Source organism: Melanerpes formicivorus, unplaced genomic scaffold (genome assembly GCF_026170545.1).
Source record: "Melanerpes formicivorus ecotype bairdi unplaced genomic scaffold, bMelFor1.0.p_v2 SCAF_39, whole genome shotgun sequence".
Lineage (NCBI taxonomy): Eukaryota > Metazoa > Chordata > Aves > Piciformes > Picidae > Melanerpes > Melanerpes formicivorus.
In genome coordinates this window covers 3,249,298-3,265,255 of record NW_027142391.1, presented here as the reverse complement: position 1 = coordinate 3,265,255, position 15,958 = coordinate 3,249,298, and the positions used below count along the sequence as shown (strand labels likewise).

The window sequence follows — 15,958 nt, the reverse complement described above, 5'->3', positions numbered from 1 at the left end:
CTGGTCCTGTTCACAGCTGGAGCAGTGTGGTAGCTGCCATCTCCATGGTCAACTGGCCAGGCAGTGGCTCCAGAGATGGAGGAGGGCATGGTGCAGCAGTCTATCCTCTCCCCTGCCTTCCTCTCCCCTGCCTTCCTCTCCCCTGCCTTCCTCTCCCCTGCCTTCCTCTCCCCTGCCTTCCTCTCCCCTGCCTTCCTCTCCCCTGCCTTCCTCTCCCCTGCCTTCCTCTCCCCTGCCTTCCTCTCCCCTTCTTTCCTCTCCCCTTCTTTCCTCTCCCCTTCTTTCCTCTCCCCTTCTTTCCTCTCCCCTTCTTTCCTCTCCCCTTCTTTCCTCTCCCCTTCTTTCCTCTCCCCTTCTTTCCTCTCCCCTTCTTTCCTCTCCCCTTCTTTCCTCTCCCCTTCTTTCCTCTCCCCTTCTTTCCTCTCCCCTTCTTTCCTCTCCCCTTCTTTCCTCTCCCCTTCTTTCCTCTCCCCTTCTTTCCTCTCCCCTTCTTTCCTCTCCCCTTCTTTCCTCTCCCCTTCTTTCCTCTCCCCTTCTTTCCTCTCCCCTTCTTTCCTCTCCCCTTCTTTCCTCTCCCCTTCTTTCCTCTCCCCTTCTTTCCTCTCCCCTTCTTTCCTCTCCCCTGCCTTTCAGCCTGTCCTCAGAGCAGAGGTGCTCCAGCACCTTGGGCTGCTTTCCCCCTGCAGTGATGCCAGCTACCCCCTTCCTCAGCCAGGATCCTTGCTTCAGACACTGAGGCAGCCTGAAGCCCCTTTGCCACGAGCCTGTGGCAGGCCCTGGCTGTGCTGCTGCTTTTGGGGAGCTGGGGAGGGTGGCTCAGGAGGTGAAGGTAAGGGGGGGGGACAGCACGTGAGGAGGAGGAGGAGATGTGCCAGGGGCAAGCCTGGGCTGGAACAGTTTCCATCCAGGGACTGAATCATAGGGAGCAGATGAGAGCAGAAGCTGGCATGTGGCAGGGAGCTGGGACAGATGTGCATTTGTATTAATTAACAATTAATGCCAAGTGAGGCTCCAGAGCTGGGAAATGGAAGCTGTCTGCACCGGCTCCCTGCCAGGAGCCTGCTGCCTGCTCCTGTTTGTGAGCTCCTGCAGTGCTTCTGCTGCTCTCTCCCTCTGGCTTTTGCACTCCTGCCTCATCCTCTCGCCCCTCCAGCACCTCCCAGGAGGGCAGCTGGGGGCTGTCCAGCCACCTTCTGCCAGGGTCTCCAGGGACAGGGCTGAGACTGGAATTAAATGGCAAAGCTGATTCATAGGATCCTAGAATGGGTTGGGTTGGAAGGGACCTTGGAGGTCATGCAGGTTGGAAGGGGACCTTGAAGGTCATGCAGGTTGGAAGGGGACCTTGAAGGTCATGCAGGTTGGAAGGGACCTTGGAGGTCTTGCAGGTTGGAAGAGGACCTTGAAGTCATCCAGGTTGGAAGGGACCCTTGGAGGTCACCCAGGTTGGAAGGGACCCTTGGAGGTCATGCAGGTTGGAAGGGACCTTGGAGGCCATGCAGGTTGGAAGGGACCTTGGAGGCCATGCAGGTTGGAAGGGACCTTGGAGGTCACCCAGGTTGGAAGGGACCTTGGAGGTCATGCAGGTTGGAAGGGACCTTGGAGGTCATGCAGGTTGGAAGGGACCTTGGAGGCCATGCAGGTTGGAAGGGACCTTGGAGGTCACCCAGGTTGGAAGGGGACCTTAAAGGTCACCCAGGTTGGAAGGGACCTTGGAGGTCACCCAGGTTGGAAGGGGACCTTGGAGGTCACCCAGGTTGGAAGGGACCTTGGAGGTCACCCAGGTTGGAAGGGACCTTGGAGGTCACGCAGGTTGGAAGGGACCTTGGAGGTCACCCAGGTTGGAAGGGACCCTTGGAGGTCACCCAGGTTGGAAGGGACCCTTGGAGGTCATGCAGGTTGGAAGGGACCTTGGAGGTCATGCAGGTTGGAAGGGGACCTTGGAGGTCATGCAGGTTGGAAGGGACCTTGGAGGTCTTGCAGGTTGGAAGAGACCTTGGAGGTCATGCAGGTTGGAAGGGGACCTTGGAGGCCATGCAGGTTGGAAGGGACCTTGGAGGTCTTGCAGGTTGGAAGAGACCTTGGAGGTCTTGCAGGTTGGAAGAGACCTTGGAGGTCATGCAGGTTGGAAGGGACCTTGGAGGTCATGCAGGTTGGAAGGGGACCTTGGAGGTCATGCAGGTTGGAAGGGACCTTGGAGGTCTTGCAGGTTGGAAGAGACCTTGGAGGTCATGCAGGTTGGAAGGGACCATAAAGGTCATGCAGGTTGGAAGGGGACCTTGGAGGTCATGCAGGTTGGAAGGGACCTTGGAGGTCTTGCAGGTTGGAAGGGGACCTTGAGTCTGCTGCTCTGTGAGCCTCAGCAGCCAGGCTGTTCACCCAGCAGCTTTCTCTTCTGCTCAGAAATGCACACTGGACCTTCTCAGAGCTGTGTTGGAGAAGGGAGGGAGGTGGGGAGGAGGAAGAGCTTCCCTCTCCTTTGGGACTTCACTTAGGAGCTTCCTTCTTCACCTCTAGGTTAAGGAATCACAGAATGGTTTGGGTTGGAAGGGATCTTTAAAGCTCCTCCAGTCCAACCCCCCTGCAGCCAGCAGGGACAGCCCCAGCTGGAGCAGGTTGCTCTGAGCTCCAAACAACCAAAACTGGGCTGGTTCCAGGGCTGGAGCTCTCCTTTGGGACCTCACTTAGCAGCTTTCTTGCTTAGCTGGAGGTTAAAGCATCACAGAGCCATAGAATGGTTTGGGTTGGAAGGGATCTTTGAAGCTCCTCCAGTCCAACCCCCCTGCAGCCAGCAGGGACAGCCCCAACTGGAGCAGGTTGCTCTGAGCTCCAAACAACCAAACCTGGGATGGTTCCAGGGCTGGAGCTCTCCTTTGGGACCTCACTTAGGAGCTTCCTTCTCCACCTCTAGGTTAAGGAATCACAGAATGGTTTGGGTTCAAGGGATCTTTAAAGCTCCTCCAGTCCAACCCCCCTGCAGCCAGCTAGAACAGGTTGCTCTGAGCCCCAAACCACCTGGCCTGGGCTGGCTCCAGGGCTGGAGCTTTTGCCACCTCTCTGGGCCAGGGTTTCACCATGCTCAGGGTACAGAATTTCTTCCTTATCTCCTTATTTCCCTCTTTTAGTTTAAAGCCATCACCCTCTTGACCCCAGCCCAGCTCTGCAAGCCTCAGCTGGGAGCTCTGTCCCTCCAGGAAACCTCAGGCAGTCATTTCCTAGCATTCCTCAGCTGATGATCAGCATTCTGTGTGTCCCCTCCCTCCCTGATGCCACACTCCAGTGGCTTCCCAACCATTCCAGCAGCACCATTCCAGGTGGGGTGCCTTTTATCTGTGGGGTGTCTGCTGGAGCTGCTTAGAATTCCAGGCTTCCCAGCTGGGCTTTGCTTGAGGGACTTCTGAGGGTGCAGTGGTGTTGCTCAACTCCCTGCCCTTGTTTCATCCCCAGACAGGAGCACAGGGGTGCATTCCAGCAGAAGAAAGCATTCCTGCTCCTGTGAGGGAGGAAATGACTAACACTCTAGGGGAACAAGGACTCCTCAGTAATTAGAGGGGAATTATTGGACAGCTTTTAGCTCAGGGAGAGGTTTCCCACTTTGAGAGCTGCTGCTGCTGCTGCAACCTTGCTTCCACCCAAGGGGCTGTTTGGGAGCCAGAGGTCCCCATCTCTGCTCTACCTGGGCCACCAGCTTGGCTTTTCTTGGTAGCCCCAGAGCCAGGGAGGCTCTGAGGCTGTTGCATCAGCCAGAGCTTAGCACAGTGTGGGGGTGGAGGGTGGCTGGTATCTATCTGAGGAGGGATCTTGCATCTTCCCCACAAGCAGAGAGGTGTTGAAGGCACACCACACCGCTGGCCACCACCCCCATGCCTCCCCTCAGGCAGCCTGCCTTGCTCCAAGGGAGGGTTCTGGTGGCTGGGAGCCCCTTCTGCTGCTGCTCAGCCTGGCCAGAGCCCCACACAGATCACACCAGGGACCCTCAAAGCTCATCTTGGCCACCCCCCCCCTGCACTCAGCAGGGACACCTCCAGCTAGAGCAGGCTGCCCAGGGCCACATCAAGTCTGATCTTGAACGTCTCCAGGGCCTCCACCACATCCCTGTCCCAGTATTTCCCCAGCCTCCCTCTGCAGAACTTCCTCCTGCTGCCCAGCCCAACTCTGCCCTGCTCCAGCTGCAAACCACTGCCCCTCATCCTATCCCCACAGCCCCCTCCCCAGCCTGCCTGTAGGATCCCTTCAGATACTGAAATGCAGCTCCAAGGTCCCCCAGAGCCTTCTCTCTTCTCCAGGCTGAACAGCCCCAGCTCCCTCAGCCTGTGTCCATAGCAGAGGCTCTCCAGCCCTCTGATCATCTCTGTGGCCTCCTCCAGACCTACTCCATCAGGCTCTTGTGTTGGGTGCCTGTAGGATCCCTTCAGACACTGAAATGCAGCTCCAAGGTCTCCCAGAGCCCTCTCTCTTCTCCAGGCTGAGCATCCCCAACTTCCTCAGCCTGTGCCTATAGCAGAGACTCTGCAGCCCTCTGATCATCTCCTCCAGACCCACTCCATCAGGCTCCTGTGTTGGGTGCCCCAGAACTGGACCCAGCACTCCAGGTGAGGTCCTCTCCCACCAGCCAGGGTCCCTCCCAGCAGCCCAAGCTCTTTCCTCCTGCTGGTCTGGGTTGGAGTCTTTGCAGCCCCTGCAGCTCTCTCCTTTTTCTGTCGACCTGAATCTCTCTCTCTGGGTAGCTGTGGTTCCTGCAAGGCTCTTGAGGGGGAGGAGGGGGGTTTTCATTTCAGTTTAATCTTTAGGTGGATTGAAGGATGGGAGGGAGCTGTGCTGCTCTGCAGGAGTGCCTGGAGCAGGCAGTGTGTGCTCAGGTGGAGTGGAGGAGATGAAAAGTGGTTCACGTTCCCCACTCTTCCTCCAAGCAATTTGCCAGAGCTGCTGCCCAGAGCACCAACAGTTTACCTGCCTGAGCTGCACAGAAGTGCAGTCCCCACCCCTGGAGGTGCTTAGGAAGAGCCTGGATGAGGCACTTGGTGCCATGGTTGAGTTGATTAGATGGTGCTGGGTGATAGGTTGGACTGGATGATCTCAAAGGTCTTTTCCAACCTGGTTAATTTCTCTTCCCTTCCCTGCTCTTGCCCTTCCCTGCTCTTGCCCTTCCCTGCTCTTGCCCTTCCCTCTCTTGCCCTTTCCTGCTCTGCCCTTCCCTGCTCTGCTCTTCCTCTGCTCTGCTCATCCTCTGCTCTGCTTTTGCTCTTGCTCTTGCTCTGCTTTTGCTCTTGCTCTGCTCTTCCCTGCTCTGCTCTGCTCTTCCCTGCTCTGCTCTGCTCTTCCCTGCTCTGCTCTGCTCTTCCCTGCTCTGCTCTGCTCTTCCCTGCTCTGCTCTTCCCTGCTCTGCTCTTCCCTGCTCTGCTCTTCCCTGCTCTGCTCTTCCTCTGCTCTGCTCTTCCTCCTGCTCTGCTCTTCCTCCTGCTCTGCTCTTCCTCTGCTCTGCTCTTCCTCTGCTCTGCTCTTCCTCTGCTTTGCTCCTGCTCTTGCTCCTGCTCTTGCTCTGCTCTTGCTCTGCTCTTGCTCTGCTCTGCTCTTCAGCCTGTACCAGTAGTTGATAGCCTCCAGTTTGTTACTGCAGCTCTTCCTCCAAGTGATCTGAGAGCCCAAAAGGTGTAACCTGCAGCCCAAGGTTGACTTGCAAGTGGGTGATGCTTTCTCCTCCAGCACCCAGCTAGAGCTGTGGCTCTCTGGCTGCAGGTTTTGGTGCTGCCATTTAGCAGGAGCTGTGTGGGTTGGGGGTTTCTCCTTGCCTGCTCTGCTTTGGAGCCTGTACCAGTAGTTGATAGCCTCCAGTTTGCTACTGCAGCTCTTCCTCCAAGTGATCTGAGAGCCCAAAAGGTGTAACCTGCAGCCCAAGGTTGACTTGCAAGTGGGTGATGCTTTCTCCTCCAGCACCCAGCTAGAGCTGTGGGTCTCTGGCTGCAGGTTTTGGTGCTGCCATTTAGCAGGAGCTGTGTGGGTTGGGGGTTTCTCCTTGCCTGCTCTGCTTTGGAGCCTGTACCAGTAGTTGATAGCCTCCAGTTTGCTACTGCAGCTCTTCCTCCAAGTGATCTGAGGGCCCAAAAGGTCTAACCTGCAGCCCAAGGTTGACTTGCAAGTGGGTGATGCTTTCTCCTCCAGCACCCAGCTAGAGCTGTGGGTCTCTGGCTGCAGGTTTTGGTGCTGCCATTTAGCAGGAGCTGTGTGGGTTGGGGTTTGCTCTGCTGTGGGTTGAGTTTTGCTCACCACCTCTCTTCCCACAAAAAAAACAACCCCCAGTTCTGAAGATGCTTTCTGGCAGGTACAGCTTGTTCCAGGCCAGCAGAGAAGCTGCAGTGGTGAGCACACCTCAGGCTGTGTGGTGGCTTGTGGCTGCCATCAGCCAGAGGAGGAAGCAGCAGAGAGCAGTGGAGCAGGCAGGTTCTTGCTGTGGGCTGAGGAGGATGAGGCAACCTTCACAAACCAAAGAGCCTTCACAGAGTGAGAGAATGCTTTGGGTTGGAAGGGATCTTGCAGATTATCTTGAGCCCAATCCCTTGCCCTGGGCAGGGACACCTCCCACCAGCCCAGGTTGCTCAAGACCTCATCCAGCCTGGCCTTGAACACCTCCAGGGAGGGGACAGCCACAGCCTCCCTGGGCAGCCTGTGCCAGTGCCTCACTGGAGAGGCTTTCTTCCTCATCTCCAGTCTCAATCTGCCCTCCTCAACCTTCAATCCATTCCCTCTCATCCTCTCACTTCAAGTCCTTGCCAGAAGTCCCTGCCCAGCTCTCCTGCAGCCCCTTTCAGGCGGCTCTCATCCCACCCTTTTTCCTGGAGATGCTCCCTTAGGGTTTCCCTGCTGTGTGCTGTGGCTGGCAACACTGTGCTGGGTGTGTGGCTGTTAGGCACTCGGTGGAAAGCTGCTGTGTGGCCTCTGGCAGCTTTTCCTCCTCCCCAAGCTCCATTAAGCTCCATTAAGAGCTTCCATTCCCAGGCCAGGAGCAGTTAAGTGCAGCCCCTGCAGAGAGTGGCTGTAGGAAAGGCTGCCACCCCTGGGGTGGCAGGGGGCAGGCTGGGAACTGTGGGGATTCCTGTTTACCTTCTGGTTCCATGAGCCTCCCCTCCTCCAGAATTCAAGGGAGCTTAATCCAAACTGTTTGGCTTGTGGTGGGAAGGAGGAAACCCCAAACTGGGGAGGAGCTGCTGGTGCTGCTTGACCTTCTCTCTGTGGACCTCAGAGACAAACACACTCCAGTGTGTGCAGGTTGAGATCCTTGGTCCTGTGCAGGCTGAGCCCTTGGTCCTGTGCAGGATGAGCCCTTGGTCCTGTGCAGGTTGAGAGCCTTGGTCCTGTGCAGGTTGAGCCCTTGGTCCTGTGCAGGATGAGCCCTTGGTCCTGTGCAGGTTGAGCCCTTGGCCCTGTGCAGGTTGAGCCCTTGGTCCTGTGCAGGTTGAGAGCCTTGGTCCTGTGCAGGTTGAGAGCCTTGGTCCTGTGCAGGTTGAGAGCCTTGGCCCTGTGCAGGTTGAGAGCCTTGGTCCTGTGCAGGATGAGCCCTTGGTCCTGTGCAGGTCGAGAGCCTTGGCCCTGTGCAGGTTGAGAGCCTTGGTCCTGTGCAGGTTGAGAGCCTTGGCCCTGTGCAGGTTGAGAGCCTTGGCCCTGTGCAGGTTGAGCCCTTGGTCCTGTGCAGGCTGAGCCCTTGGCCCTGTGCAGGTTGAGAGCCTTGGTCCTGTGCAGGTTGAGCCCTTGGTCCTGTGCAGGCTGAGCCCTTGGCCCTGTGCAGGTTGAGCCCTTGGTCCTGTGCAGGCTGAGCCCTTGGCCCTGTGCAGGCTGAGCCCTTGGTCCTGTGCAGGATGAGAGCCTTGGTCCTGTGCAGGTTGAGCCCTTGGTCCTGTGCAGGCTGAGCCCTTGGCCCTGTGCAGGTTGAGCCCTTGGTCCTGTGCAGGTTGAGAGCCTTGGCCCTGTGCAGGTTGAGAGCCTTGGTCCTGTGCAGGTTGAGAGCCTTGGTCCTGTGCAGGTTGAGCCCTTGGCCCTGTGCAGGTTGAGCCCTTGGTCCTGTGCAGGTTGAGAGCCTTGGTCCTGTGCAGGTTGAGAGCCTTGGTCCTGTGCAGGTTGAGAGCCTTGGCCCTGTGCAGGTTGAGAGCCTTGGCCCTGTGCAGGTTGAGAGCCTTGGCCCTGTGCAGGATGAGCCCTTGGTCCTGTGCAGGCTGAGCCCTTGGTCCTGTGCAGGTTGAGCCCTTGGTCCTGTGCAGGATGAGCCCTTGGTCCTGTGCAGGTTGAGAGCCTTGGTCCTGTGCAGGTTGAGAGCCTTGGTCCTGTGCAGGTTGAGAGCCTTGGTCCTGTGCAGGTTGAGAGCCTTGGTCCTGTGCAGGCTGAGCCCTTGGTCCTGTGCAGGTTGAGAGCCTTGGTCCTGTGCAGGCTGAGCCCTTGGTCCTGTGCAGGTTGAGAGCCTTGGTCCTGTGCAGGTTGAGATCCTTGGTCCTGTGCAGGTTGAGAGCCTTGGTCCTGTGCAGGTTGAGAGCCTTGGTCCTGTGCAGGTTGAGCCCTTGGCCTGTGCAGGTCGAGAGCCTTGGTCCTGTGCAGGTTGAGCCCTTGGCCTGTGCAGGTTGAACCCTTGGTCCTGTGCAGGTTGAGCCCTTGGTCCTGTGCAGGTTGAGCCCTTGGTGCTGTGCAGGTTGAGCGCCTTGGACCTGTGCAGGTTGAGCCCTTGGCCCTGTGCAGGTTGAGAGCCTTGGTCCTGTGCAGGTTGAGAGCCTTGGTCCTGTGCAGGTTGAGAGCCATGGTGCTGTGCAGGTTGAGCCCTTGGTCCTGTGCAGGTTGAGAGCCTTGGTCCTGTGCAGGTTGAGAGCCTTGGTCCTGTGCAGGTTGAGCCCTTGGTGCTGTGCAGGTTGAGCCCTTGGCCCTGTGCAGGTTGAGCCCTTGGCCCTGTGCAGGATGAGCCCTTGGTCCTGTGCAGGTTGAGAGCCTTGGTGCTGTGCAGGTTGAGAGCCTTGGTCCTGTGCAGGTTGAGAGCCTTGGTGCTGTGCAGGTTGAGAGCCTTGGTCCTGTGCAGGTTGAGAGCCTTGGTCCTGTGCAGGTTGAGAGCCTTGGTCCTGTGCAGGTTGAGAGCCTTGGTGCTGTGCAGGTTGAACCCTTGGTCCTGTGCAGGTTGAGAGCCTTGGTGCTGTGCAGGATGAGCCCTTGGTCCTGTGCAGGTTGAGAGCCTTGGTCCTGTGCAGGTTGAGAGCCTTGGTGCTGTGCAGGTTGAGAGCCTTGGTGCTGTGCAGGTTGAGAGCCTTGGTCCTGTGCAGGTTGAGCCCTTGTCCCTGTGCAGGTTGAGAGCCTTGGTCCTGTGCAGGTTGAGAGCCTTGGTCCTGTGCAGGTTGAGCCCTTGGCCCTGTGCAGGTTGAGAGCCTTGGCCCTGTGCAGGTTGAGCCCTTGGCCTGTGCAGGTTGAGCTCTTGGCCCTGTGCAGGTTGAGCCCTTGGCCCTGTGCAGGTTGAGAGCCTTGGTCCTGTGCAGGTTGAGAGCCTTGGTCCTGTGCAGGTTGAGAGCCTTGGTCCTGTGCAGGTTGAGAGCCTTGGCCCTGTGCAGGTTGAGAGCCTTGGTCCTGTGCAGGTTGAGAGCCTTGGTCCTGTGCAGGTTGAGAGCCTTGGCCCTGTGCAGGTAGAGCCCTTGGTCCTGTGCAGGTTGAGCCCTTGGCCCTGTGCAGGTTGAGAGCCTTGGTCCTGTGCAGGTTGAGCCCTTGGTCCTGTGCAGGTTGAGCCCTTGGCCCTGTGCAGGTTGAGAGCCTTGGTCCTGTGCAGGTTGAGCCCTTGGCCCTGTGCAGGTTGAGAGCCTTGGCCCTGTGCAGGTAGAGCCCTTGGTCCTGTGCAGGTTGAGCCCTTGGCCCTGTGCAGGTTGAGAGCCTTGGTCCTGTGCAGGTTGAGAGCCTTGGTCCTGTGCAGGTTGAGAGCCTTGGTCCTGTGCAGGTTGAGAGCCTTGGTCGTGTGCAGGCTGAGCCCTTGGTCGTGTGCAGGTTGAGCCCTTGGTCCTGTGCAGGTTGAGCCCTTGGTCCTGTGCAGTTTGAGAGCCCTGGTCCTGTGCAGGTTGAGCCCTTGGTCCTGTGCAGGATAAGCCCTTGGTCCTGTGCAGGTTGAGAGCCTTGGCCCTGTGCAGGTTGAGCCCTTGGCCCTGTGCAGGTTGAGCCCTTGGCCCTGTGCAGGATGAGCCCTTGGCCCTGTGCAGGTTGAGCCCTTGGTCCTGTGCAGGATGAGCCCTTGGTCCTGTGCAGGTTGAGAGCCTTACCCCTGTGCAGGATGAGCCCTTGGTCCTGTGCAGGTTTGCTCTTCAGGCTTTGTGTGCTGTGGGGTTGGTCCCTGGCTGCGTTTCCTCCCGCAGGCAGCCGGCCAGGCGCTGGGTGATGCAGTTCCCTGCAGCGGCTCAGAGCCGCTTGGGGCCAGAGTGTCTTGGCTCATCTGGCCCCCAGGCAGCTGCCTGCAAGCCCTGGTGTGCAAGGAACACTCATACCTGTTTCCAGCACACTTCCCTTGGCTTGCAAAAGGGAGCTTGGCAGGTCGGGGTGGCTGGGTGCAGACCTCTCCACCTCTCAGCTCACTCCTGCCCTGCAGTGCTCCTTGGGGCTCCCCTGCTCCTCTTTGCTCATGGGAAGTAGGATGCTGGAGCCCAGCAGGGCCACACAGATTGCACCAGGATGGAAGGGAGCCTCAAAGGGCGTCTTGGCAACCCCCCTCTGCACTCAGCAGGGACACCTCCAGCTAGAGCAGGCTGCCCAGGACCACATCAAGGCTGATCTTGAAGGTCTCCAGGAGCAGGACCTCCCTGGGCAGCCTGTGCCAGTGTCTCACCACCCTCCCTGTGCAGAACTGCCTCCTGATGTCCAACCTAAATGTGCCCTGCTCCAGTTTCAAACCACTGCCTCTCATCCTCTCCCCACAGCCCCTTCTGAACAGTCCCTCCCCAGCCACCCTCGAGGTCCCTTTCAGGTAGTGAAATGCAGCTCTAAGGTCTCCCTGGAGCCTTCTCCAGGCTGAGCAGCCCCAATTCCTTCAGCCTGTCCTTACAGCAGAGGTTCTCCAGCCCTCTGCTCATCTCTGTGGCCTCCTCTGGACCCACTCCATCAGGTCCATGCCTCTCTTGTGCTGGGGGTCCCATAGCTGGGCACAGCACTGCAGGTGAGGTCTCAGCAGAGCAGAGCCAAGCCTCAGAACCAGCTCTGCCCCCATGAGCTGTCTCCTGCAGCATGACCTAACCCTGAGCAGCACTTTCAGGACTGAGCTGACTCACTTTGGGCTGCTGTGTGTGTGACTTGTGAGGCTGCTCCAGCGAGGCTGGCCTTCAGGGGGGTGGATTTTCAGTGCCTTCTGAAACACACAGCCCTGAAGCTTGGAGCCCCCTGGGCAACCCTCAGCCTGGTGTGAGTGCTGTGGGGAAGCACCAGCCCCTGCCATCCCACGAAGGAAACGCTGTCAGGGCTGATAGCATCAGAGGTGAGGTCAGCAGGTGGCTTGCTGGCAGTTGGAAGATGAAGATAGCACTGCAGGAGCAGGCAGTGTGATGAAACATTTCCTCCCTTGGGGTGAGCTGTCTCTGTCCTGCCAGCCATGGGCACCACCTGCCCTGCTGACCAGCCCCTGGGCTGCTGCTGCCCAAGGCCAGGCAGTGGGTTTGGCTTCTGGCACAGCAGTTGTGCAGCTGGGGGCCTTTGCCTCCCTAGGCTCTTGGGTTGTGCTTGGTCTGAGGGGGACAGAGTCCTTTGGGGAGGAGACCTCTCTTGGAGGGAGCCTGAGAAGCCTTTCTGGGTCTGAAATCATCTGAACTGAGAGGTTCCTGCAACACAGGATCCTAGAAGGGAGCTCCTGAAGTCATCTGCCCCAACCCCCTTGCAGCCAGCAGGGACATCCCCTGCTAGATCAGGTTGCTCAGATCCCATCAGGCCTGCCCTGGCATGTCCCCAGTTCAGCTGCTGGGGAGCTCTGTGCCTGCCTTGCAGTCAGAAGACAGTGCCTGGGGAAGGCAACCCCAGCAGGCTGAGGCTGTTGCCTGCTGCCTCACATCTCACCTTTGCACTTTGCAGGTGGTTCCATCCCAACATCAGTGGAATTGAGGCAGAGAAGCTGCTCCTGACCAGAGGTGTCCATGGCAGCTTTCTGGCAAGACCCAGCAAGAGCAACCCAGGAGACTTCACCCTCTCTGTCAGGTAAGCAGACAGCAGCAGAGGGGTGGAGGAAGGCTGGACCCCTCCAGCACTCCCTGCCCTGGTGAAGAGCTGTGCAAGAGGTGAGGTGCTGGCCAGGGAGGAGTTCTCTGTGGGAGCAGCTGAAGTGCTGCAGGAGTGCTCAGGGGCTGGCACAGGCTGCCCAGGGAGGGAGGTGGTGGAGCCACCACCCCTGGGGGTGCTCATGGTTCAGTGGCCTTGGGGGTGTTGGCTTGATGGTTGGCCTTGGTCTGAGAGGGCTTTCCCAACCTGAATGATTCCGTGGTCCTACATCCAAGGGTCACTTCTGTCCTTGCCCCTGGCCTGCCAGGGTTAGCTCTGTGCTTGTGGCAAGGGCTTGCCAGAGCCAGTGGTGCCTTTCCTCCTCCTTTCTCCTTCCCTCCTGCCCTCCTCCTTTCTCCTGTCCTCTCCTCCTCCAACTTTCTTCCCTCCTTCTCTCCTGCCCTCCTTCTCTCCTGCCCTCCTCCTCCTCCTTTCTCCTTCCCTCCTGCCCTCCTCCTCCTCCTGCCCTCCTCCTCCTTTCTCCTTCCCTCCTGCCCTCCTCCTCCTCCCTCCTTTCTCCTGCCCTCCTCCTCCCTCCTTTCTCCTGCCCTCCTCCTCCTCCTTTCTCCTGCCCTCCTCCTCCTCCTTTCTCCTGCCCTCCTCCTCCTGCCCTCCTTTCTCCTCCTCCTCCTGCCCTCCTTTCTCCTCCTCCTCCTGCCCTCCTTTCTCCTCCTCCTCCTGCCCTCCTTTCTCCTTCTCTCCTGCCCTCCTTTCTCCTTCTCTCCTGCCCTCCTTTCTCCTTCTCTCCTGCCCTCCTTTCTCCTTCTCTCCTGCCCTCCTTTCTCCTTCTCTCCTGCCCTCCTTTCTCCTTCTCTCCTGCCCTCCTTTCTCCTTCTCCTGCCCTCCTTTCTCCTTCTCTCCTGCCCTCCTCCTTTCTCCTGCCCTCCTTTTCCTTCTCTCCTGCCCTCCTCCTTTCTCCTGCCCTCCTTTTCCTTCTCTCCTGCCCTCCTCCTCCTCCTGCCCTCCTCCTTTCTCCTTTCCTCCTGCCCTCCTCCTCCTCCTTTCTCCTGCCCTCCTCCTTTCTCCTGCCCTCCTCCTTTCTCCTGCCCTCCTGCCCTCCTCCCCCTCCTGATCTTAGAGGACTTTTCCAGCCCAAACAGTTCCAGGCTGCTGCAGTCTCAGGTATGGGCAATGTGCTTGGCCATGGCCACGCAGCACCTGCCAGAGGAGGGGATGAGTGGCTGTGTGCTGTGAGAGCTGCAAACTTGGGTGAGTGCCTTCCCCTTGTGGTCTTCTCCTCTCCCTGGTCCCTTCCCCCCACTCAGATGGCACAAGGGGTGGCTCCTCTCAGCTGGAATTGTGGCAGGAGGGAATCAAAGCTTTTCCAAGGAAGCCCTGCAGATGCCTTTGAAGGAGCACCCAGGGCAGAGGTGGCAGGAGGAGAAAGTACCTTGAGGAAGACAACCAAAACCTCTTCTCCTTTTCAAACCACCTCCCCCTCAGCCCCCTCAGCTTCCTCAAGGGTTTTGTTTGAAAGCCAGAAAGGGGAAATGCAGCTCCTGTTAATTCCAGAGAGGATGTGGGCTGGGGAGGAGGCAGGCAGTGGAGTGCTGGCTGACCAGACCACACACCAAGTGACCCTGGCTGGGCTGGACCCAGAGCCCTGGCCTCAGGAGGGGCTGGGGAGCCACAGTGCTGAACTGAGGAGGAGGCTTCCATGGAATTCTGGGGCTACTTTATCCTACCTTCCTTCTCTCCCCCCTTGCCCCTGCCCTCCTTCTTCTCCCCACTTTCCCCTGCCCTTCTCCTCTCCCCCTTGCCCCCTGCCCTTCTCCTCTCCCCCTTGCCCCCTGCCCTTCTCCTCTCCCCCTTGCCCCCTGCCCTTCTCCTCTCCCCCTTGCCCCCTGCCCTTCTCCTCTCCCCCTTGCCACTACCCTTCTCCTCTCCCCCTTGCCACTACCCTTCTCCTCTCCCCCTTGCCACTACCCTTCTCCTCTCCCCCTTGCCACTACCCTTCTCCTCTCCCCCTTGCCACTACCCTTCTCCTCTCCCCCTTGCCACTACCCTTCTTCTCTCCCCTCTTCCCCTCCCCTCCTTCTCTCCCCCTTCCCCTGCCCTTCTCGCCCCCTGCCCTTCTCCTCTCCCTCTCCCCCTTGCCCCTGCCCTTCTTCTCTCCCCCTTGCCCCTGCCCTTCTTCTCTCCCCCCTTGCCCCTGCCATTCTCCTCTCCCCCCCTTGCCCCTGCCCTTCTTTTCCATTTCAGCTTTCACCATTTCACCAACATGAAAGAAATGAAGAGAGGGAAGGAGGGAAGGAGCAAGAGGGAAGGAGGGAAGGAGCAAGAGGGAAGGAGGGAAGGAGCAAGAGGAAAGGGGGGAAGGAGCAAGAGGAAAGGGGGGAAGGAGCAAGAGGAAAGGAGGGAAGGAGCAAGGGGAAGGCAGGGAAGGAGCAAGGGGAAAGCAGGGAAGGAGCAAGAGGAAGGTAGGGAAGGAGGGAAGGAGCAAGAGGAAAGGAGGGAAGGAGCTCAGGAAGCTCAGCTTGGGACAGAGGCAGCTCTCAGGCTGGAGGCAGCTCTCAGGCTGTGTGCTGCCAGCCAGAGCTGGGACTGAGCAGTGCTGCAGCCCTGGAGGAGCTGTGGCTGTGAGCCAGAAGCAGCCACAGCCCCCAGCACAGGGCAGCTGAGTGCTTTGGGCATCCCCTTGGTGCTTTATTTGCCCCCTGCAGCCAGCCTGTGGAGGGCACAGTGTCCTGGAGGGCACAGTGTCCTGGCTGGCAGAGTGTCCTGGCTGCTGCTCCTGTGCAGCCCAGTTCTGCTGCCCAGCCTGCAGCAAGCTTCAGGAGGAGAGGATGGGAAGGAAAGGAGGCTTGATCAATGCCCTCTGTGTTTAGGGTGACCTTGAGGGCTCAGGGGGTAGATGCCCCTGCCTGGCTCTCTGCTTTTCATCCCTGAAGTGCTCCAGGGTCGGGGTGGGAGGTAGGGGGTGGGGGGAGGATGTCTGTGAACTGAGCCTTTTGTTGGGCTGTGGGGATGGAGCTGTGGGAAGCAGGGAGCTTGGGAGCCTGAGGCCAAGTGGCAGGAGCACAGCTTGGTCTGCTGCCTCCTGGGCTGCACAAAGGCTCCCTCAGGTCCAGCTGCTGGTGTGGATGGCAGCAGTGCTGGCTCCTGTGGCAGCTCCTCTCGGTGCTGGGAGCGCTGGCTGGCAGCTGGGGCCCTCACAGCCACTTCTCCTTCCAGCCTTGGGGAGTTCTGCTCACCCCCTGGGTGAGGTAGGGCCAAACCTGGCAGCCTCTGCCCAGGGGGCAGCTGGAGCTGGTGTGGCAGCCCAGCTCACAGCCAAGCAGATGCCCCAAGAGGAGTTAACTCTCTCTCTAAAGCCCCAGCAGTGATGCCCTGGGAGGGGTGGGGTGGCAAGAGGGCAGATTCTGTCCAGTGGTGCCCAGTGACAGGACAGAGGGGGGTGGCTGGCACAGACTGGAGCTCAGGAGGCTCCCCCTGAACATGAGGGGAAAAGCTTCTTGCAGCCCTGAAGCAGGCTGCCCAGAGAGGTGGTGGAGTCTCCTGCTGTGGGGAGACCCCAACCCCCCCTGGACACTGTGCAACCCCCCCTGGACACAACACTGTGCTCCTGGGCAAGCTGCTGGGGCTGCCCTGCTCTGGCAGGGGGTGGGGGGGTTGGGCTGGGTGATTCCCAGGAGTCCCTTCCAGGCCCTGCCAAGCCCAGGAAAGCTAAACAGGAGGAGATTTGGTGGAGCTGGGGCTGGACACCCAAACCCATCCAGAGCCTTTC

The 15,958-nt window shown here is 59.1% G+C and overlaps 1 protein-coding gene across 2 annotated transcripts in view; it reads left to right on the top strand.

Annotated features, from left to right (window-relative positions):
- The window catches only part of LOC137451112 (tyrosine-protein phosphatase non-receptor type 11-like), a 64,707-nt gene that overhangs the window by 24,672 nt on the left and 24,077 nt on the right, over nucleotides 1–15,958 (top strand). For both annotated transcript variants that reach the window (XM_068158297.1, XM_068158295.1), the window contains exon 2: nucleotides 12,049–12,171. In XM_068158297.1, coding sequence (XP_068014398.1) covers nucleotides 12,049–12,171 — 123 coding nt within the window. The remainder of the gene's footprint in view (nucleotides 1–12,048; nucleotides 12,172–15,958) is intronic.